This window comes from Salmo trutta, chromosome 4, assembly GCF_901001165.1.
Source record: "Salmo trutta chromosome 4, fSalTru1.1, whole genome shotgun sequence".
NCBI classification, from domain to species: Eukaryota; Metazoa; Chordata; class Actinopteri; order Salmoniformes; family Salmonidae; genus Salmo; species Salmo trutta.
In genome coordinates, this window is record NC_042960.1 from 14,557,220 (window position 1) to 14,580,768 (window position 23,549).

The 23,549-nt window shown below is 48.6% G+C and overlaps 1 protein-coding gene across 5 annotated transcripts; it reads right to left on the reverse strand.

The window, feature by feature from the left end:
* Nucleotides 1-2,890: 2,890 nt before the first annotated feature.
* LOC115191863 (lysine-specific demethylase 2A) lies at nt 2,891-23,531 on the reverse strand. Of its 5 annotated transcripts, none has more exons than XM_029749842.1 (22): nt 23,381-23,531; nt 17,957-18,095; nt 17,717-17,795; nt 17,529-17,575; nt 14,880-15,058; nt 14,568-14,674; nt 14,306-14,399; nt 14,014-14,167; nt 13,639-13,754; nt 13,404-13,530; nt 12,884-13,116; nt 12,622-12,699; nt 9,324-9,575; nt 8,842-8,976; nt 7,873-7,956; nt 7,447-7,743; nt 6,917-6,949; nt 5,597-6,747; nt 4,186-4,349; nt 3,894-4,040; nt 3,406-3,621; nt 2,891-3,212 (listed from the first exon to the last, which is right to left on the reverse strand). In XM_029749842.1, the coding sequence occupies exons 1-22, from the start codon at nt 23,384-23,386 to the stop codon at nt 3,031-3,033; spliced, it is 4,020 nt and encodes a 1,339-aa protein (XP_029605702.1). In that variant the 5' UTR covers nt 23,387-23,531; the 3' UTR covers nt 2,891-3,030. The 5 variants fall into 5 exon arrangements, with proteins under 5 accessions (XP_029605702.1, XP_029605700.1, XP_029605703.1 ...); XM_029749840.1 differs by lacking the exon at nt 23,381-23,531 and adding an exon at nt 21,999-23,013; XM_029749843.1 differs by lacking the exon at nt 23,381-23,531 and adding an exon at nt 20,187-20,350.
* Nucleotides 23,532-23,549: the final 18 nt, after the last annotated feature.

The following is a 23,549-nucleotide window of genomic DNA, read 5'->3' on the forward strand; positions in this document are numbered from 1 at the left end:
TGGATTGTTGTGGATTTTCAGTAATGTAGAGAATGTTCAGTATGAACACTGCAGCCAACATGCATGATAGCTTACAGTACCAGTCAAAAGTTGAAACACCTACTCATTCCATTCATTTTTTTAAACTATTTTCTACATTGTAGCATAATATTGAAGACATCAAAACTATGGAATCATGTAGCAAAAAGTGTTAAATCAAAATATATTTTATGAGATTCTTCAAAGTCACCACCCTTCGCACACTCTTGGCATTCTTCTTGAGGTAGTCACCTGGAATGCATTTCAATTAACAGGTGTGCCTTGTTAAAAGTTAAGGAAAGAGATTCCAGAAATTAATACGTTTGAGCCAATCAGTTGTGTTGTAATTGTATTTGGTAAAAGACCAAGTCCATATTATGGCAAGAACAGCTCAAATAAGCAAAGAGAAACGACAGTCGATCATTACATTAAGGCATGAAGGTTAGTCAATGTGGAAAATTAAGAACTTTGAACGTTTCAAGTGCAGTCACAAAAACCATCAAGCGCTACGATGAAACTGGCTCTCATGAGGACCGCCACAGGAAAGGAAGACCCAGAGTTACCTCTGCTGCAGAGGATAAGCTCATGAGAGTTACCAGGCTCAGAAATTGCAGGCCAAATAAATGCTTCACACATTTCAACATCAACTGTTCAGCGGAAACTGCGTAAATCAGGCCTTCATGGTCAAATTGCTGCAAAGAAACCACTACTAAAGGACACCAATAATAAGAAGAGACTTGCTTGGACCAAGAAACACGAGCAATGGACATTAGACCGGTGGACATCTGTCATTTGGTCTGATGAGTCCAAATTTGAGATTTTTGGTTCCAACCGCTGTGTTTGTGAGACGCAGAGTAGGTGAACGGATGATCTCTGCATGTGTAGTTCCCACTGTGAAGCATGGAGGTGGTGTAATGGTGCTTTGCTGGTGACATGGTCAGTGATTTATTTATAATTCAAGACACACTTGACCAGCATGGCTACCACAGCATTGTGCATCGATACGCCATCCCATCTGGTTTGCGCTTAGTGGTTCTATCATTTGTTTTTCCAACAGGACAACGACCCAACACACCTCCAGGCTGTGTAAGGGTTTTATTATTTATTTTGATTTGTTTAACACTTTTTTGGTTAGTACATGAGTCACGTCTTCACTATTATTCTACATTGTAGAAAATAGTAAAAAATAAAGAAAATCTCTTGAATGAGTAGGTGTGTCCAAACTTTTGACTAGCACTGTATTTAGCAACTGACCTCAACTTAATTTCAATCAAGACGTGCGTACACACTATTTCAGATTTCTTGTTTTCCTTTTTTTCTTGTAAAAACCACAAATTAACAGAGAATTTCTGCAAAACATTTCAGAAAATAATTATATAATTGATTGCAATGCTACAGGCACATTACAGTCCCATTGAGCAACTGCAGTAGGGCAACCAAAACAATTCACCAAGACCGCGTACCAAATGGTATCCTATTCCCTATATAGTGCACTACTTTTCAAAAGTAGTGCACGATATTGGGACTAGGGTGACATTTGGGGCGCGCTCAACCCAAAAGCCCTCCGGTTCAACATTATTAACAATAACATTATGGGGGACAGAGACAGAGGGATGAACAAAAAGTTACACCTGTAAAAAGACTGACAGAAAGGAAAAACATTAAAATGACAGGAGGAAAATATTCTGTCAAATGAGGGAATTCAAAGAAGCCAAGTTAAAGTTAAGACCTGCAGTGACTGGTAGTGTGAAAGGGAGTCAAGTAAAACTGAAGAGAAACAATGTATTTGTCCCAAATAGCACCCTATTCCCTATATAGAGTACTACCTTTGACCAGGGCTCTGTAGTAGTGTACTATGAGGAACAGGGTACCATTTTGGATGTAACTAATGAGAGATACAGTATGGTTTTTATCCAACAAAACGCATGGCTGTAAGTGTAAGGAACAGAGGTGAGGATGGCGCGAAAAGAAGGAGGGGACACAATGAGAGCTGAAACGGGGGGGGGGGGGGGGGGTTGCAATTCATCATCCCCTCGGTGCTTCCAAGTCCCGACGGCTCGGTTTCCCAAGGAGTCCGTGGAAGTGTTGGACAGTGTGGCATAGAATCTGGACCTAGTGGGACACACCAGTCATGTCGGAGTCTTCCCCTCTCAACCCCCTCTGAAACCTAAACCCTGATTCACTCTAATTCATGTAGACCATGTCGCACAAAAACCCACATTCAATCCATAGGGTTCCCGTCTTCTTTTTTTAACCTTTTTTCTCCCCAATTTTGTGGTATCCAATTGGTAGTTACAGTCTTGTCTCATCGCTGCAACTCCAGTACGGACTCAGGAGAGAAGGTCAAGAGCCGTGCGTCCTCAGAAACACGACCCAAACAAGCCGCACTGCTTCTTTACACAATGCCCACCTAACCCGGAAGCCAGCCGCACCAATGTGTCAGAGGAAACACCGTACACCTGGCGACCGTGTCAGCGTGCATTGCGCCCGGCCCTCCACAGGAGTCGCTAGTGCGCGATGGGACAAGGACATCATGGCCGGCTAAACCCTCCCCTAACCCGGACGATTCTGGGCCAATTTTGCGCCGCCTCATGGGTCTCCCGGTCACGTCCGGCTGCGACACAGGATCTCTGTGGCACAGGCAGCACTGAGATGCAGTGGCTTAGACCACTGCGCCGCTTGGGAGGCCCAGGGCTCCCATTTTCAGCCCTGTAGTGTGAACAACACTAACAAGTGTCTCTGTGCTAGTCATATCGTTCCTAACCCTCCTAATAAACACATGATGCTGCAACAGCACATTCTCCCCTCTCCTTACACCCTCCCCTCTCTCCATGTCTTCTATCATCCAAGTGAGGAGTGGGAACGTCTTCACTTTTTTTTGTTGCTCGCCCTCCTTTTTTTTGGAGCGCTTGTTCTCCTTTTCGGGGGAGGGGTGTTGGCTGCTCCCCATCTCTCCTGGCTGGTACGGGGTCTCTACGTGCCCCTTGCGTAGGGGTAAGAACGGGGTCAGTTTTACGATATCCTCTGGATGAGTTTCTCCTCTGTCATACAGAACAGGACGCAGTGAGAGAGGTCCGAGATGAAGCCCTCACAGCCCCGCCGCGTCACACCTTTGCAGCCCCGCAGGTCGAGCAGCGCCAGGCCAGACGCCCTCTTCAGGTAGGCCAGACAGCCGTCCGTCAGCTTGTTACAGCCTGGGGGAGGAAGGGGAGGAGGAGGGCTTAGACAGAGGTAGAGGTGTACAACCTGTATGAAGAAAATGTGTGTGTGTGTGTACTTGCGAGGCTGATCTCAGCAATTGCAAATTCGCATGTGGGTCGTGTGTACCTTCAAGGTTCACCTCTATGCATTCCATGGGAGAGAGTGTGTGTGTGCGCACGCGCCTACCTGCGAGGTTGATCTCCGTGAGTGTGTTTCGTGTGTGTGTGCCGGCGGCGGTGAGCAGGCAGACGGACTGGTCCGTGAGGTCCCTGCAGTGGGCCAGGTCCAGCCTCTCTAGCAGGGGCATGTGACGGAGAATCAGCCTCAGGGTGGAGTCACTGATGTCCAGGCCGGCTAGACGCAGCGCCACACAGCCACGCAGCCGAGACCGACTGTCACAACCTGCTGGGAGAGAGGGGTTAGATACGTACAGTACCGTCACTAACCCACCCCATTCAATAGAAAATACTTACTCGCCAAACCCAACCACCTAAAACTCGAGATTCATTCATCATAGGGGAGGTGAAGCAGCTACATAATTCCTCAAAAACAAACTACTATAGTCAAACACACACACGGCACCAGTGGCCTGCTGCAGTCATAACAGCCTGTAGGAAAAGGAGAGAGATTTAACTCCCAACACCCCTGTTAGTCAGTTAGTATTGACTAGTGACCTGGTGGTGTGACCAGGTCCCTGATCTGGGTGTCTTTGATCCCCTCTGCCCAGCGCAGGTCCAGGGTACGGAGGCACGGCAGGCTGGGGGTGGACAGGGCCGACATGGACGACCAGGAGCAACCTGCTATCATCAGCTCCTTCAGACCTGAGAGACGGGGGGTGGAAGAGAGAAAGAGGATGGAGAAGGTTTTAATTCATCTTGCAATGGTACGGTGTGTGTGTAGACTGTTGTGGTGGATGTTGTTGTGTGTCTCTCTGTGAGTGTGTGTGTGTGTGTGTGCAGTAGCTACCTGGCAGGCGGTGTATGAGCAGGGTGATCTGTTTCTTGGACACGGGGGTCCAGGAAAGGTCCAGGGAGGTGGGCTGGCGTTTGATGATGCCCTGCACGGCCTGGGAGGAGAGGGAGGGACACCGCGATACATCCACACCACTCCACAGACGCTTGTCACAACTCCTACAGAGAGGAGGGAGAGAGGGAGGGAGGAAGGAGAGTGTTAAAGGAATTTTATATCTTGATGATAATAATCAATAATCAATTCGCCTTGACTAATGCCCAAGGTTTGTAAGACAATGGGTTAAAATAATTAGGCAAGGACTCAGCTTTCTGCAAAAGGTTTCTGTAGCTTTATTCATGAGAACGTTCTGCCGTCAGGATAACAAAACAGTCATTATATAGTTCTTGCTTACTTACGCACATGCATTTACACACAATCCGTTGGTGACCTGCAACCCCCATAAAATTCTCACGCTGTTTATCACCTTCTGGCTCAGCCTGTTCCTTTCATTCAAGGTTAGGAACTCTCTGAAGTTTTACTCCCTTGACCATCTGCTTCTCTCTCTCTATACTAATTGCATAGACACATTTCTTTCCCTCTCCAGTGGTTCCTGAACTTTCCGGAACTAATCAGACCAATCGATCATTACATTGATTATTCATTAACCATGCTGTATGACTAATAATTCATCATGGTTTATTGATTCATTTACCTTTATTAGATAATTCTCTTATCAGAGAGGGGGTACAGAAATGAGGATAGTCCTGTTAGATAAAGGAGGTTTCCTGGTTCTGTTTCAACGCAGCTTCAGTATTTTTCATCCATTAAAATGACATGACTGTCTCCCGTCTCTGGTGTAAAAACCACGCGTCATGGAGAAGCCCCACAGAAAGTGCCCTTTGGTCCACAGATTAAGGAGAGTGTCATGTCATTTTAAATGGAAGAAAATATCCTAAAGCTGCGTTGAACCAGAAACAGGAACTAAACTCCTTTGTCTACAGAAACAATAAGTAGGGCTGGTAATGGCCAGGGACCTCACGATATGATCGCGATACTTAGGTGCCGATACGATATGGATTGCGATTCTATAAGTAACGCGATTGGATACTGTAATTTTATTGCGATTCGATGTTCCAAACATATTGCTCACCATATAGATGTCTGTTGAAGAGAGACAACAGAGCCATGAGAAACCAGTTTGGATCAGTCATGGAAATAAGTGCTGAAAACAAATTTGCTCCATATTTAAAAAGATGGCGAACAAGCCAACTAGCAGAAAATACTGCGATATTTTTAATACCATATATCGCCAAAAATAATATGCCAATATGCAACTGTAGATTCCGCCCCCCCCCCCCCCCCCAATCACTAACAAGCCATGCTTATGGCTGTGAATTGGAATCTAATAACAGACAGTGTGACTCACCATTTGTACCAGGCCTTACAGACAGTCATGCAGCTAGCCAGCTCGGCTCTGCTCAGGTAACGGAACACCGCCACCCACACCTCCTTCTCCCCTCCTTTCTCATTTCCTACATCCTTGAAGGAGGGAAGCGACAGGAGCGAGGAAGGAGAGTGCGAGGAGTGGGGAGGAGGGGTGGGGGAGGCCGAGGAGTCCGAGGAGGAATGAGAGGCAGTGTCCCTCTCTCTTTCCCTGTCTGCTGTGTCGCCGTGGGGATTGTTGATGCGATGACGAGGAGGCCGGCCGACTGGATTCTTGGCGGGCTGGGCCAGGCCGTTGCCGGCGGCGACCGTGCCGTTTTTGTGCCGCGTCTTCCAGAGGGTTTTATGCTGGACGTAACCTGGACCGCCGCCGTGGGTCCTGGGAGACATGGCGGCCTCCAGCTTGGGCACGATGGAGCCGGGGTGGCGTTTGGCCCTGGGGGGGCGCTGTAGGGTCACGGTCAGGTACGAGCCGTTTAGGAGGTCGTCGTTAAGGTCAGACACCAGGAGGACGGGAGGCTCTGGTTCAGAGTCTGACCGGTTCTCGTCGTCTTCCTCGTCTTCACCGGCCACGTCCTCATCCTCCCCCTCCAGGTCCCGGGCCGAGCTGTCTCCCTCATCGTCGTCTTCCTCATCGTCGTCGTCTTCCTCGTCGTCCGTTCTCCTCCGCCTGTGGCGTTGCCGGTGGTGATGCTGCCGATCTTCCTCGCTGTCGTCATCTCCCTCGTCGTCGTCATCATCATCATCATCGTCGTCCTCTGACTCGTCCCTGCGTCTCTGCATCCTGGTGCCTCCCCGGAGGCGCACTCTCCCGCCCCTCTCCCTACGCCCCCCCTCTCTATCCCCTCTGCCGCGCCTCATCTTCAGGGAGGAGTGAGGGGCCAGCCCGCTCCCGCGGCCTGCCCCTCTGTGGGAGGAGCCTCTCCAAATGCCCCGCCTCCCAGTCCCGTAGCCTCTCCGAGAGGCGGAGCCACTGCCGCGAGGGCGTGGCCCGGATATCTTCTGTCCCGTGCCTCCTCCGCTCCTGGAGCCTTCATCATCATCATCGCTGCCCGAGTCGTCGTCTCGGCTGTGACCATGGCGACGGTAAATCTTGGCGATGTGACCGTCGAGATACGAAGAAGACTTGCGTTTCTGGAAGGAAGGAGGGAGGAAAGGAGATAATGAAAGAGGGCAGAGGAAAGGAAAGAGGAGGGAGGAAAGAAGAGAGGAAAGGAGAGAGGGAGCAAAGTATCCTTTAGGGAAAGGGTGAAAAACTGTCTTCGGTTTAGTCTAATACATTTTTATTGGCTGCCATACTTACCGCGTGTAACATTTTATTCTTGTCCCCCTTCACCTGAAATCAAAAAAAGAAAAACATCAATGCAAGAGAAATTCACTGTTCATTGAATACTGTAACATCTCTGTTGACATAACGCCTGCTGCACTGAAGACAGACAAGCACATTCACATCACAAGCTGCTGGTTCTCTCGCTCAACCTCCACATGCACTGGGCTTTCGTTCAGGCTACAAACACTTTCTGCTCCACAAATACCGTCTCACAAATACATGGACTAGACCTGGGTTCAAATAGTTGAAAACCCCTTTAAATATTTTTCTGGAGTGCCAGACTTATCTACTGGTCCATTAAGCCAGGCAAGCTGAAAACAGGCACAGATAAAGTGTCTGATACCGACCCTAAAGCAAAGGGTTCTACATTCAGACAGTATTTGTGGAGCCCAAAGCCCCACGTCTCCCCCAGCCCCTCCCCTCGTCAGTCAGACCAGTGATAGGCGCGTGATGATGATGTAACGGGCGGGGGGGAAGCACGGTGGCGGCGGTAGGCCTCTCACCCTCTTCCTGCGCCCGCTTGCCCATCTCCCCGCCCGCTTGAGGCCGCGCTGCTCTAGTAGTAGCTGCCCAGGGGAGGGAAGGGGCGCCTCGGAGAACCAGGAGGAGGACGGGGGGTTGGGAACCAGCCCTGGGTGTAGCAGTATCGCCCTGCCCCAGCCCTCGTCCCCCAACCCAGGAGCAGAGCCTGGCTCCATGGAGACCCCTAGAGGCCCCTGGGTGGAGGAGAGGGCGGTGGCGGAGAGGGGGCCGAGGCCAACGGACGCCCCACTGTCATCATCATCATCGGTGCCCGAAGACTGACACACAGCACAGGGAGAGAGTCACGGCCGTTAGCTAGCCGGGACACAGTGTGTGTGTGTGTGTGTGTGTGTGTGTGTGTGTGTGTGTGTGTGTGTGTGTGTGTATATAGATAGAGGAGGGTCTACCTCAGTGTCGGTGATTCCCAGAACACATTTGGGACATTCCCAGCAGCTGGGCAGATCTGTATTCACCACACCATCCCCTGTTACCTAGAGAGAGAGAGAGCGAGAGAGAGAGAGAGAGAGACAGAGAGGTGGAGCGAGACAGAGAGGGGGAGCGAGAGAGAGGTGGAGCGAGAGAGCGAGAGCGAGACAGAGACGGAGGTGGAGAGAGAGACAGAGGTGGAGAGAGAGACAGAGGTGGAGAGAGAGACAGAGGTGGAGAGAGAGACAGAGGTGGAGAGAGAGACAGAGGTGGAGAGAGAGACAGAGGTGGAGAGAGAGACAGAGGTGGAGAGAGAGACAGAGGTGGAGAGAGAGACAGAGGTGGAGAGAGAGACAGAGGTGGAGAGAGAGACAGAGGTGGAGAGAGAGACAGAGGTGGAGAGAGAGACAGAGGTGGAGAGAGAGACAGAGGTGGAGAGAGAGACAGAGGTGGAGAGAGAGACAGAGGTGGAGAGAGAGACAGAGGTGGAGAGAGAGACAGAGGTGGAGAGAGAGACAGAGGTGGAGAGAGAGACAGAGGTGGAGAGAGAGACAGAGGTGGAGAGAGAGACAGAGGTGGAGAGAGAGACAGAGGTGGAGGGAGAGACAGAGGTGGAGGGAGAGACAGAGGTAGAGGGAGAGACAGAGGTAGAGGGAGAGACAGAGGTAGAGGGAGAGACAGAGGTAGAGGGAGAGAGAGGTGGAGGGAGAGAAAGAGAGAGTCAGAAGTGTAGAGGATTTTGTTTGAGAACCAGAGAGAGGTAGAGGGAGAGTTTAACCTCCATCTGTACTGATGTCAGACAACAACAAAAAGTGATGTCATGTGTGTTTTAATGCTGATTAGATTGTGAGAGTTCTGGTGAGTTAGATTTCAACATGCATTTACTACATATGGCAAATCAAGCTGAAACTTGGAGGTAGGGTATAGTTTGAGGAGAGTGTCGGGGTTACTTTGAGGCAGGCGGGGTGGGCTATCTGGGCACAGTTGGAACACTCCATGAGGGTGAGGGCGAAGACCGGCCCCTCTCCTCCCTCCTGGTTCCCCTCTGCACAGATCTCACACACCACTGACAGGGGCAGACCCGGCTGGGGGAGAGAAAGGGAGGAGTTAATATACTGACAGACTAGTATATTCTGTCAGAATGGCACACACACACCGTATACTAGCTGGGAAGAAGAGATAAGGACCCTGGCATCAAAGGCAAGCAGTAAGCGATACACACAGCGAGCAAAGAGGGAGACAGTGACAATGCTTCTACTGTACGGATGAAACATCTCACCCCCGCCACTCGCTCACACACCCCCCCCGCTCTCACCCCCCCTCCACTCTCACCCCCCCTCCACTCTCACGCCCCCCCCAATCTCTCTCACCCCCCCAATCTCTCTTACACCCCCCCACTCACTCACACACCCCCCCCCCCACTCGCTCTCACCGCCAGACACTGTCGGAGCACGCAGGTCTGTTTCAGTTTCCCCGGCCCTCCGAACTTCTTCATGTCCCTGCAGAAGTTACAGTCCCCGCACTCCGTCCTGACGCACGCCTCGCAGCGCTTACACCGCACACGCCGCCGCCGCAGCACGGACATGGAGGAGGCGGGCTTCTGGGGCCGCGGGGTCACCACCGTGGCAGACAGCTTGGGACGAGCCACCGGGGGAGGAGGGGGAGGGGGCTGGTACCACGACGGCTGGAAGGGTGGGGGCGAGAATTATTGGGATAAAGGTGAATTCAAAGTTATACAATTTTTTTTTTTGAAACAAATGGGGGGGAGGGGGCAGTCCAAGAATGTGGCATGACTTGCACTCCGTCTTACGACAATGTACAGTATGTGTGTGTGTTAACACGTGTGGGGATATAGGCCTATATGGACAGGGCTCCAGGTTTAGGTTTCTTACATAACTATTATAAGCATAAGCACAGTAGCAACAGTTTGGACATTATGGAAAAAAATGATTAAACCAAAGTTGAGGACAACAGTTCACCTTACACAAGATGGAACCCAAACATTTAAACTTGATTTCATGTGCATTTTACATTTACTGTAATCTGGATACTTTCAGTAACATTAGAAAAATATGAATTTCAATGCACTTTTATGTGAAGAGTCTTCAACTATAAAAAAGGTCATGTTTTGAGCTCTCCTAGCTGTGCCGTTGAGGAACTAGAGCAAGCAGACTTGCAGTTGTTTTGTTTGGAACGCAGCCCTGCATCGGAGCCGTCACACAATTACTGTTGTGGTTCGCGCTATCCAACAACATCTCATTAGAAAACTGCAGTCTGGGTCAGGTGGGCATCATTTGAAAGCGTATTCCATTTCCAACATGACTAGCTAAGTTGTAAAATACGATCTTACAGCGTTAGGCTTTCAACAAGACAATTCAGAGAAACAGATTGGGATTTTGGTGAGTATAGAATGGCGTCAGGAGTGCGTTTGAGTGCGTGTTCCGCGGCAAAAATGTTTCCACAACAAACAAACAATCGGCTCATTCTGTTCAGAACGGGGTATGCCGCCATGTCACCTTGTAACTGTATAGACATGAGGTTCATGATACAGAAATGTGAAGTGCACATTTGGACTGACAGGTGTTTGGCCTGCTTGTACGACATCAAAGCGGTATTTATTGTCATCCTCAACCTTTCCAGTCCTCTTAAATTTACAGCATTTCCCTCAGTCAGACAACAATTAAAAAATGTGCAAAAGGTTGCTCAATTAGCGGGAGGGACGAGGGCATCTTTTTGTCGCGTGTGGTGCTCAAGTTCAGAACGGCTGTCAGTCAAAACCCATCCAGGGCTGTGAAGCAGACAGACTGAGTTCTGACGTCAGGCATATCAAGTTACTGTACAGCCACTGAGTTCTGACGTCAGGTATATCAAGTTACTGTACAGCCACTGAGTTCTGACGTCAGGTATATCAAGTTACTTTTCCCCTACCTCACCTCGCTCATCAACTCATCCTTGACCGCTGGCTACGTCCCTTCCGTCTTCAAGAGAGCGAGAGTTGCACCCCTTCTGAAAAACCTACACTCGATCCCTCCGATGTCAACAACTACAGACCAGTATCCCTTCTTTCTTTTCTCTCCAAAACTCTTGAACGTGCCGTCCTTGGCCAGCTCTCCTGCTATCTCTCTCAGAACGACCTTCTTGATCCTAATCAGTCAGGTTTCAAGACTGGGCATTCAACTGAGACTGCTCTTCTCTGTGTCACGGAGGCTCTCCGCACTGCTAAAGCTAACTCTCTCTCCTCTGCTCTCATCCTTCTAGACCTATCTGCTGCCTTTGATACTGTGAACCATCAGATCCTCCTCTCCACCCTCTCCGAGCTGGGCATCTCCGGCGCGGCCCACGCTTGGATTGCGTCCTACCTGACAGGTCTCTCCTACCAGGTGGCGTGGCGAGAATCTGTCTCCGCACCACGTGCTCTCACCACTGGTGTCCCCCAGGGCTCTGTTCTAGGCCCTCTCCTATTCTCGCTATACACCAAGTCACTTGGCTCTGTCATATCCTCACACGGTCTCTCCTATCATTGCTATGCAGACGACACACAATTAATCTTCTCCTTTCCCCCTTCTGACAACCAGGTGGCGAATCGCATCTCTGCATGTCTGGCAGACATATCAGTGTGGATGACGGATCACCACCTCAAGCTGAACCTCTGCAAGACGGAGCTGCTCTTCCTCCCGGGGAAGGACTGCCCGTTCCATGATCTCGCCATCACGGTTGACAACTCCCTTGTGTCCTCCTCCCAGAGTGCTAAGAACCTTGGCGTGATCCTGGACAACACCCTGTCGTTCTCCACTAACATCAAGGCGGTGACCCGATCCTGTAGGTTCATGCTCTACAACATTCGCAGAGTACGACCCTGCCTCACACAGGAAGCGGCAGGTCCTAATCCAGGCACTTGTCATCTCCCGTCTGGATTACTGCAACTCGCTGTTGGCTGGGCTCCCTGCCTGTGCCATCAAACCCCTACAACTCATCCAGAACGCCGCAGCCCGTCTGGTGTTCAACCTTCCCAAGTTCTCTCACGTCACCCCGCTCCTCCGCTCTCTCCACTGGCTTCCAGTTGAAGCTCGCATCCGCTACAAGACCATGGTGCTTGCCTACGGAGCTGTGAGGGGAACGGCACCTCCGTACCTTCAGGCTCTGATCAGGCCCTACACCCAAACAAGGGCACTGCGTTCATCCACCTCTGGCCTGCTCGCCTCCCTACCTCTGAGGAAGCACAGTTCCCGCTCAGCCCAGTCAAAACTGTTCGCTGCTCTGGCACCCCAATGGTGGAACAAGCTCCCTCACGATGCCAGGACAGCGGAGTCAATCACCACCTTCCGGAGACACCTGAAACCCCACCTCTTTAAGGAATACCTGGGATAGGATAAAGTAATCCTTCTAACCCCCCTTAAAAGATTTAGATGCACTATTGTAAAGTGGTTGTTCTACTGGATATTATAGGTGAATGCACCATAATGTAAATGTAAATGTACTGTACAGCCACTGAGTTCTGACGTCAGGTATATCAAGTTACTGTACAGACACTGAGCTCTGACGTCAGGTATATCAAGTTACTGTACAGCCACTGAGTTCTGACGTCAGGTATATCAAGTCACTGTACAGCCACTGCGTCCCAATTAAGGCGCTCGTTGCCGTCCAAACCTGCCAATCTGATCCCGTATATGGGTAGGAGTGTAAAGGGCCAATATGAGCGTGTGACTGAATGCGGTGTGTCGCCTTCTCACCCTCTTGGGCCACTTGACGATGGGCTTGCCAGTGTAGGACAGTTTGGGGATGTCATTAGCATGCTCCTTCAGCAGGGCCTTACAGAGGACAAGAGAAGGTTAGTACATGAAAACACAGGCACACACACAATACCTTTATAATATACGCCATTTAGCAGACGGTTTTATCCAAAGTGACTTAGTCAGTCATGCGTATGCATCCATTTTGATATGAGGATATTTCATTCTGTCAGAAACCCACATCCATCCATCCATCCCTCACCCTGATGTCGTGCAGAAGAGCGGGAGCATCGTGTATGCCTGCCGGGACACAGTTCTTCTGTGAGGGCAGCGACTCCAGCTTCCCCAGCAGGTTCCACAGCCCCTCCAGCTCAAAAGGCGTGAGGTGAACCTTCACCCCGGGCTTAGAGCCCCGGGTCGGGGGAGCCTCCTCTTCATCCTCCTCCTGGGTGTGCCCGTTGACTGACTCACAGGTGGAGGGGTCCCTGGTAAGACCTGGAGGGAGGGAGGGACAGAGAGATGAAGAGGTGGAGCTGGAAAGAGAAAAGGAATGCACGGTTTGTAGTCTAACGAAATACAGAGAGTGCACGTCTCAGGTTCTCGATCTCGTGCTGTCATTCAAAACGTAACCACCTAATGTCAAGTAATGATGGTTAGAGAAGTGCTGAGCTGCCTGCTGTAAAGCTGGAATAGTAGGAGGTGGAGTGTAGAGAGAGATGGAGGGGGTGAGAGAGCAGAGGGGGAGAACAGAGAAACAGAGAGGGGGTAGTGTTGGCACTGACCGATACCCAGGGAGTGTTTCTGGAAGTCAGGCGTGAGGTAGGAGGTGTTGGTCAGACTGAAGAGGTATCTCTCCAACACGTACCAACACATCTCATAGTAAAACGGGTAACGGAACTTAGCTGGTACCTGCAGAGACACCAAGTTCAACTTTCAATTTATTAGTAACTTCTCTTCTTTGAGTGCTCAGGAATAGAAAAAGATTTAGTACAGAGAGAGTGTGTGTGTGTGTCCCACCCGTGTCCTGTCCTCGATGCTGTAGATGTTGAGTTGCATGGGGATGTTGAAGCTGTGGAGGAAGTTTCCCCCAAACACCAGGGTGTCCACTGGAGTGTAGACCGCATGGATCCAACCTGACAGGACACAAACAAAGGTAAACATTAGAAACAGGAACACACAACACTAGGTTGAAGTTTAAACGGTTAAACATCTGTATGTGTGTGTGTGCCAAAGTATGAGTATGATTAAACGTGTGTGTGTGTGTGTGTGGTTTAATTATGGATCCCCATTACTCTTCCTGGAGTCCAGCAAAATTAAGGCAGTTCTACATTTTTTTTTTTTAAAACATTACAATCCATTCACACCAGATTTCCCAACATATTAAGTGGGTACCTGAGGGGATCATGAAGGTATAGCCCTGCTTCAGCTCTATCCTCTGACAGTCCTGGGCCTTGTCTCCTAGGAAGATGTCCCCTTGTTTCCCTGACAACACCCAGTCCTCATACAGCTCCAGGTTCTGAGGCGTGGGTGGGATCAGCCAGAACACCTGACAGGAAGTAAAGGCTCAGAGGTAAGAAGTGAGAGGAAACCAGAGTCACTCTTATTCGAGTCCCAAGTCTCAAGTCGTAGGGTCCGAGTCTTAAGTCCAAGTCGTACGTTGTAAGATCAAGTAGTCCGCTGTTACCTTGCCTCCCCGCAGTATGTGGTACCAGACCGAGGAACCCCCGAAGTCGATGTGGAAGTCCGTGTAGCAGCCCTGCACGCTCATTAGACAGTACCTGGAACAGAGGGGGAGAGGAGAAAAAGAGGGAAGGAGAACGCAGTTGATGAGGGAGAGGGTCACACTTCGGGGCACTGCATATCTGTGATGGAGGTGACGGGGCCTACGGACCATGGTCAAGTTGTGCACTATATAGGGTGCCATTTGGGACACAGATGAGCCTTACTTCTGCACTTTGGGGTACTGCATGTCTGTGATGGAGTTGGTGGAGTCTCTCTGTCTCTCCTTCAGGTGCCGAGGCCACATGTTGTCCACCCAGTCTATGATGTCCACCTGATAGGATACACAGGAGGCGGTAAGAACAGACAGGAGGGTGTGTGTGCCGATATGTATGTGTGTGTGTGTGTGTGTGTGTGTGTGTGTGTGTGTGTGTGTGTGTGTGTGTGTGTGTGTGTGTGTGTGTGTATATGTATGTATGTATGTATATATATATATATATATATATATCTATCTATATATCTATCTCTCTCAGACTGACCGATGCAGGCCTCTGGACCAGGTTCTCCAGCTTGGTGTGGCTAAACTCCAGGCTGATGACGTTGTAGAGTTTGTCCCTCTGGGAGGGGGGCGTCTCGTAATAACGTCTCCACTGGGCCATAGACATCTCTATACCCTTCTGAGTACTGACATCCATCACATCCATCATACGCCTGCTGCCTGGGGGAGACAAGGAGGGGGAGAGGTGTACAGACAGAGGGGTGATACGGTGAGGGAGGAACAAAGGAGAGAAAGAGGAGAGAGACAGAAAAGGTGAGAGGAGGAAAAGGGAAGGTAAGAGAGTATTTGGTATTTTATTGGGATCCCCATTAACTGTCGCTGAAGCTACTCTTCCACAACATGAAACATGACATAAATAGACAACAGCTCAAGGACTGAACGACACCAATTTAAATGGGAACAAAAAAGGCCCTACTGACGGTTACCCACACATCAGTATACGTACGGTGCATTCGAAAAGTATTCAGGCACGCTGCCCGTTTCCACATTTTGTTACGTTACAGCCTTATTCTAAAATGGATTAAATAAATACAAATCTCAATCTACACACAATACCCTATAATGGCAAGCAAAACCTTTATAATGTTTTGCTAATTTATTAAAGATAAAAAAAAACAGAAATACCTTATTTACATAAGAATTCAGACCCTTTGCTAGGAGACTCAAAATTGATCTCAGGTCCATCCTGTTTCCATTGATCATCTTTGAGATGTTTCTACAACTTGATTGGAGTCCACCTGTGGTAAATTCTATTGATTGGACATGATTTGGAAAGGCACACACCTGTCTATTTAAAAGGTCCCACAGTTGACAGAGCATGTCAGAGTAAAAACCAAGCCATGAGGTTGAAGGAATTATCCATAGAGCTCCGAGACAAGATTGTGTCGAGGCACAGATCTGGGGAAGGGTACCAAAACATTTCTGCAGCACTGCATGTCCTCAAGAACACATTGGCCTCTTTTCTTAAAATGGAAGAAGTTTGGAACCACCAAGACTCTTCCTAGAGCTGGCCACCCGGCCAAACTGAGCAATTGGGGCCTTGGTCAGGGAGGTGACCAAGAACCTGATGATCACTCTGAAAGAGCTCCTGAGTTCCTCTGTGGAATGGGAGAACCTTCCAGAAGGACAACCATCTCTGCAGCACTCCACCAATCAGGCCTTTATGGTAGAGTGGCCAGATGGATGCCACTCCTCAGTAAAAGGCACATGACAGCCAGCTTGGAGTCTGCCAAAGGGCACCTAAAGGACTCTCAGACCATGAGAAACAAGATTCTCTGGTCTGATGAAACCAAGATTGAACTCTTTGGCCTGAATGCCAAACGTCACGTCTGGAGGAAACCTGGCACCATCCCTACGGTGAAGCATAGTGGTGGCAGCATCATGCTGTGGGGATGTTTTTCAGCGGCAGGGACTGGGAGACTAGTCAGGATCAAGGCAAAGATGAACGGAGCAAAGTACAGAAAGATCCTTGATGAAAACCTTCTCCAGAGCGCTCAGGTCCTCAGACTGGGGTGAAGGTTCACCTTCCAACAGGACAACAACCCTAAGCACACAGCCAAGACAATACAGAAGTGGCTTCGGGACAAGTCTCCGAATGTCCTTGAGTGGCCCAGCCAGAGCCCGGAATTGAACCCGATCGAACATCCAACCAAAGCTTGAGAGGATTTGCAGAGAAGAATGGGAGAAATTCCCCAAATACAGGTGTGCCAAGCTTGTAGCGTCATACCCAAGAAGACTCGAGGCTGTAATCACTGCCAAAGGTGCTTCAACCAAGTAGTGAGTAAAGGGTCTGAATAATATTATTTTTTTGCAAAAATGTCCAAAAACCTGTTTTTGCTTTGTCATTATGGGGTATTGTGTTTAGATTCATGAAAAAATAAAAGTTTAATCCATTTTAGAATAAGGCTGTAACGTGACAAGATGTGGAAAAAGTCAAGGGGTCTGAATACTTCCTGAATGCTCTGTACATAATGACTATCAGTTAATTAGGTCAGATGGGGAGCGGCACTGTTCTGTGAGGTGTTGTTTTGAAGCTCATTTTTTTTAGGTTTGCTTGAGTCCTTTGAGATGGGTGTTCCATATGATAATGGCTCTAGAATACTGTGCGTTGCCTTGAATCTGTTCTCGATTTGGTCTCGACTGTGAAGAGACCCCCGGTGGCATGTCTGGTGGGTAAGCATGCCAATCAGAGCTATATGTAAATTGATTACAGACTACTTGGAAATTATCACAATAAAACATTTAAAAAAAATAAAGAATTGATGCAGTCAAATCTCTCCTGTACTTTGAGCCAAGAGAGACTGACACGCGTACTGTTGACATTAGCCCTCTGTGTACATTGAAGGGCAATACTTGCTGCTCTGTTCTGGGCCGGCTGCAGCTTTTCTCAGTCCTTCTTTGCAGCACTTCATATCACCGGGCAATACGGTCAAGATCAGATCAAACTAGAGCCTGCAGGGCTTGTTTGGTCGACTGTGGTGTTAAAAATGCGAGCGAGGGAGAGAAATAAAGGAGATGTAAATGAGGGAGTGTTATGATGGAGAAATAGAGTGAAGTGGGTGAAGGAGAGGAACTGGAAAAGGGAAGAGGCGTGTTTGGATAGAAGCACTGGAGGAGGAGGGAATCTTACCGACAAATATCTTGACGTCGTTCACACTGAAGTCTGGATCTGGCATCCTTTAGAGAGCACGACAAACCAGGTTACATATTACTCAGAGAATTACAAACTCTTAATGCAATTTCAGCCATTCTAATTGCCCCAGAGAGAATAAAGTGAGCGTATTTCCAACAGAGTTGAGGGGGGAAAGCAGGACGTACTTGATGCCCAGTCCGTCTGGCTTCTCAAAGATGATCGGGTCCCTCAACCCACCTCTTTGGATGTACTCAAACGTGAGGTCTGGAAAAACAAACCACAATAAGTCATAAACTAAACAGGAATCCTCAAAGCTACTCAAGTTTGTAAGCAACGCGCAAATGAGACCCTATTCCCTTCCCTATAGTGCACTACTAATGTCAGAAGTGCATTTCATGTAGGGAATAGGGTGCAATAACACTGACCTTTCCCCTCCATGCGTTTGACCCTGTCTGAGGTGAACCTCTCGCTCGTCAGCTTCTCCTCCAGGTCAAAGGTCCTCCTCCCCTCGATCTCGTCGTCCGAGATACCATCGTCATGGTAGCGCCGCCGCGTGCCCGACCGCTGGAGAGAGGAAGAAAGGAGGGGAAAGGAGAGGGGGAGAGCAAAAGGGAATAGGAACGTGAGGAGGAAGAGAGAAAAGGAATAAAGAACAGATTTACCTCAATGTGTTCAGCAGCTGTATACCCTTTAAATCCCATCGCACTATTTTAGGGTATTTACGGAATTTCTGTAATAGTTAGGCTTAATACTTCTCCCAGGTTCTTTAAGGTATTTCTTTAACATGTAATGCTACTTAAAAACCGCAGTGTTTGGCTGTGTAAACAATGCTCCCACACACAGTACATGACCTGCACCTCCCTCCTACAAAAAGTCTCTGTATAACAACACACACTGGGGCAAGGAGGAAAGAACATACCCACACAAACCCATATCAACACAGAACACACACAATACATTGATGTTCAGGCCAGGGTATCAATTCTCTCTAAAGTAGCCTATCATTCATTTCCCTCACACTGACTCTCCCTTCTCTCAGGGATGAGGGGGGGGATAAATAAAGGGGGGGTTACCTGGAGCCTTTTTTTTTACCCAGTGCTTCCATTCCCCCTGCTCATCCGCTCAATATTGTCCCCCATCCCCACTACTTATTCACCACCTCTGTCAACTGGAGGCTTGATGCTTCATTGATGGGGATGTAGGGCTCATGTGATTTCAGAGTTTGCAAAACAAATGGCCATTGGATTGATGCAAATAATCATGATATCATTCTGCCAGAAAGGCAGAGGCTACTTTTTAACTCAACATTTTACTGAGAAGGTTTTTTGGGAAAGCCTTTCCGTCTACCAGCTGACGGTTATCATTAGCACTATCGCTAACAGCTACACAAAGGGGACCAGGGTTGCCATGGCAATGCACCAGCTGACCCAGGGAGGGGGTGGGGGTCCAGCAGCCCAGAGCTCAGGGACAACAATAAGAGATGTCTGAGAATGCAATCTCTCCGCCCGTCTCACCCACCTCTAAAACATCCTCAGCCGGCCCTGAACACACACGCCTCCTTGCAAACATCACACAATGTAAAACGACCTCACTGTACTGTCAGCCACAAGCCAACGCCACTCTACAGCGAGACATTAAACAGCACTAGTATCCACCGCTGTAGCAGCCAAATCAGTGACATGAGATGCAGAATGAGGCACCAGTACCAGCCCTACCTCCAACATCTCACTGCCCATCTGCCTGCCAGCCAGCCACTGCAATCCTCTTTGGCTCTGGGCAGCCCAGCCCTTCAAGAAGACAACCCCGTCCCAGTAAATTCAAAATCCGCGATCCATCTTTAAGTCAGGGTTGACGAAAGATCTTTGTTCCATTCAGGTGGTTTGGTATAGGAGACGGACACAACGGCAGTGCAGTGAGTGGTGTAACGCAGTGCGCCAGTCGGTCTGTGCTCCCCTGGGCCGCTGCCCAGCACAGTGGACGGTGGCTGCGCGTACCGCATGGCTCCCTAGATGGTGCACTATGTAGAGAATAGGGTGCCATTTGAGACACAGCATACCGTCTCTCAGTGACGCACTACGTTGCTACAGCCCGCGGCGGAACCAACGACCTTTAACTGAGACATCACACAGACCAGCTGCTGGTCACACACACCGCAGTGTCCAGCTCCACCTAGTATTCCCAAGGCGGGAATTCTGCTTCTGTGACAACAGACTCCAGACAGAGAAACAGTCTGGATTGGAGCACCATGCCAGGAACATGGGAGCGGGAGGGAGTGGATCCGTCTGGGAGACGCCTTGGCTGGCGAACAACGGACGGCCAGCGCCTCCGGTCTAGATCACCTCCTGGGTCTCCCACTCACTCGGCTACTCAAGAAACAATAGACGACCCTGAGCTACACAATCGCACCACGACGCCTGAGCAACCAGAGTGGGTAAGGGCACACGCCAGATGCAGTATCTAACCGCATTGTCCATGTTTATTATCAAAGATCGTCACCAAGAGACGGGTCTCGGAGCCAGTACCAGCAGGGTTACAGATGTTCTCTCTCCCTCCCTCACTGTAGCAATCCAGTATCCTCTCCATCATATTTATCTTGCCTTTTCCCTCTCCTGCAGTGCACCTTGGGGAATCCTATGGGATGGAGACTCTACACACCTCGCACCTTCAGTGTCACCATTACATCCCTCCTCCTCTCTTTATCTTTCTTCTTCCTCCTCCTCTCTTCCCACATCCCTTCATCCCCAGCGTAGTGCAGCAGCATCTCTCCTTCGCTCGCCATCCTCCGCTCCCCCTCTCTATTTCTTTTCAGAGAGAAAGAGGCCTGCGGTCTATCCAGCTCTGTCATTCTTCTGCCTCTGCAGTGTCTCACTCCCCCCGCCTCTGCAGTGTCTCACCCCCCCCCCTTCTCCATCCGTGTTCTCCGCATTTCTGCTCACATGGCCAGTCAGACAGCCAGCCTCTCCAGTAACTTCTCTTGCTTCACACAGAGCCGACAGCGTGCTCTCGCCACAGTGTCCTCTCCACTCACACCCCCCCTCCCTCCAATCCCCTTCTCTCCCTCTCTTCTCCTGTTTCATTACTGGCACGGTTGTATTGCAGGCAATATGCCTTCTGGAGATGCATGGCTCAAAGTACAGGCAAAGAAAAATAACTCCCTCTCCCTAACAGACCAGAGACTTAGAGATGTTGAGCTGACCACTACTGCCTATTCATAATTGATAAGACGTTATCTCTGCATGATGCTGCCTGGCTACAGCTCTGAAAGACATGTTCTGCTTCTGCTCCTACAAACGTGACTATCGTTTAAAACTCAACTTTAACAATCACAAACACACACACGCACTTGTTTGTGCACACACACGTACATCCATTGTACAGTATAAACATCAGGTCTACAGTCCATTGCCTAGTAACAGCCTTTTTTGTGTCACCTCACCTGTAACTATCCAGATTCTACACAGTCAGGTAGGCTGGAGACCCTAGTCACCCTACAATACAGGTTCAAATTCTCTCAACATGCAGAAAAAAGAACTCCCCTCAAACACATCAATCAATAATCTTATCTGACCCTCAATCAAATGTACCATGTAACAAAAATGTACAATATTCCTTTCCAAAGATTTAGCTAGCTCACACTAATCCCAGCCATAGCCCAACCTAACCCTGTGTTCACTCCTCCAGACATGGTTGATCCGGTCCTCTTTAACCAAATGTCTTCCGCTCCGTTTGCTTTTACAAAGTTTTGGAGCGACTGACATGATGCACTCTCCTGGCAGGGTTTAACCCCCAAGCGATGAACATGAACCTGGCTCGTCTTAAAAGTGCACCCTATTCCCTTTTATAAGGCACTACTTTTGACCAAAGAGCCTGTTTATCGTACTGTAACGAAACAGCAGGGAGCAGGTCTCGAACCCTCGACCTTCTAGCCCGAAGTCCTGCACTATCGACTGTGCCGCAAAAGTATGCTCAAGCGGCAGAGTCGATTTCTGCGCTTATAAACCCAGTGTCGTTACAGTACTTTCTCAAGTTAGTCAACAGTGCCAATCTGGACTACATGACGCCATCAAGCAAGACAAGTCAGAGACATAACCTTCTCAGCTATTTGGTATTGGAAATAAATTGTTACTTAGGGGAAAAAAAACACTACAGTTATTCCCATAACCTAAATTATGAGGTACAAGTCTTGGTGCAAGTCATGGAATTGAACCGCAGACTAGTAACATAACTCACTTCCTCTGTCTCTATAATTCCAATATCTCAATCCATATGGACAGTTTAAGAACACACTAAAATATGAAAATGTCCATACTAACTATATTGAAAGGTGCGTCCGTAGTAACTTGCGGTAGTCCATGCCATTTCAGATAGTTCATCACCATCAACGTCTAAAGTAACGTTAGCTATGGATTTTTACTACAGACAAAACAGGGAGACGTTGAAATAACGCTGGGCCAACTAGTTACTTACCAGCCGCTTGCTGAATCTTGGTCGACGCTTATCTTCCATGTTTTATGACTGTCACTTGAGACAGTGGACTGCTTATTTGGTAGGCGGTTCGCCGATACACGTGGGTACCTGTGACTGCGCTGTCAAGCTGCTGAACACTACAACTAGCTCGTGATTGGAAATGTAGCTTAATTTATCTATTTATTTCTAGTAGTGTAATATTTATGTCCACTGTAACTTGCGGGTAACAAAAAAAATAGCCTTTCAAATCTGACAAACTAAATACAGTCAGCAACGTAGCCAAATTAATACATTTTGATTTGATTAAAACCACCGTATAAATAAAGTACGAGCGTTTACACATTGCAACGTTATGTTATTTGCAGCTAACGGTAGATAATTACCACTAGGACATAGCTAGAGAAATAGTAAAGATGCTAGCTATCCCCCACCAAAGGGAAGCATTGTTGTCGATCACCAAAACAAAACCCTACCGAGAGAATGGGATTAGCTAGCAAGCTTTGGTTTGTTTATAGCGCCAATATTGCATTTGGGATTGTAGTGTGGTTCATTATGTAAAGGTTAGCGTGTTATAGCTAACGTTAGCTATAGAGTGTAGCTTACAATTGATACAATACATACAATTTAGACAATTGTCTGGCTAGTTTTAGGGAGTGAGGGGGGGGTTACCAGTCCTGGATTATTTGCGGCATGTAGTTCAAACACATTTTCTTATTATGCTGAACAAACTGTTCGCTAAACTAAAACGAACGTCTAAATTTAAAATGCAACAGCAGACAGCGAGCAATCTTTTTCCAAAGGAACTTTCCGCTTTGTCTTTTGGAAAACTCCAATCAACCAAAGAGTTTAGAAAATCCTTAATCTGGTCATATTAAAATGACACGACGTTCTGTTAAAAGCGACAGAGAACGCTGGTTTAAATCGCATTTTTATGTTAATATCCGATAAAGACGGCGGTCAGCCATCCGCCGCCATTTTCATCTCCTCACAAAACACTAGTTTCTCAAGACCCGCCTACAACAATAAAATCGTCCAACGACCGCAAAGCCGGCGAGAAGCTAAATGGTCGGTAATTATGTCACTCCCAAATACATTTTGTCGATAAGGGTTGAACACACGTAAAACAAAGTGATACCGACACGTGAATGACCAATTAAATTGCAAGCTATTGGACGAATCGAACTCCAATTGGCAACCATTTTGCTACTATCTTCAAAGGAGAATAACAATTGGTCAACAGACTAAAAGGGTCAGTAAGGCTACCAATGAACTACCACGCAATTCAGACATCGTGTTACCCAACTCAACCTCTTTACAAAAATTGCCAGACCTGCCATATAACTTATGAACCCATAAAATTAAAATGTATTTCCGTTACACACCACCATGATTGAGTAGACCTGTTCAAGGACGGTCAACGGGGCCAGTCTGCCTCCTGGCTTCTGCTGTGTCTTGACTCCCGGAGCTTTGCATTGCTGAGCCACGTTTTCTGAGTAGCTACTTTGGTCTTGGATTGCTACAGCAAAGCCGCCCCTTCATGGCAGTTGTCCG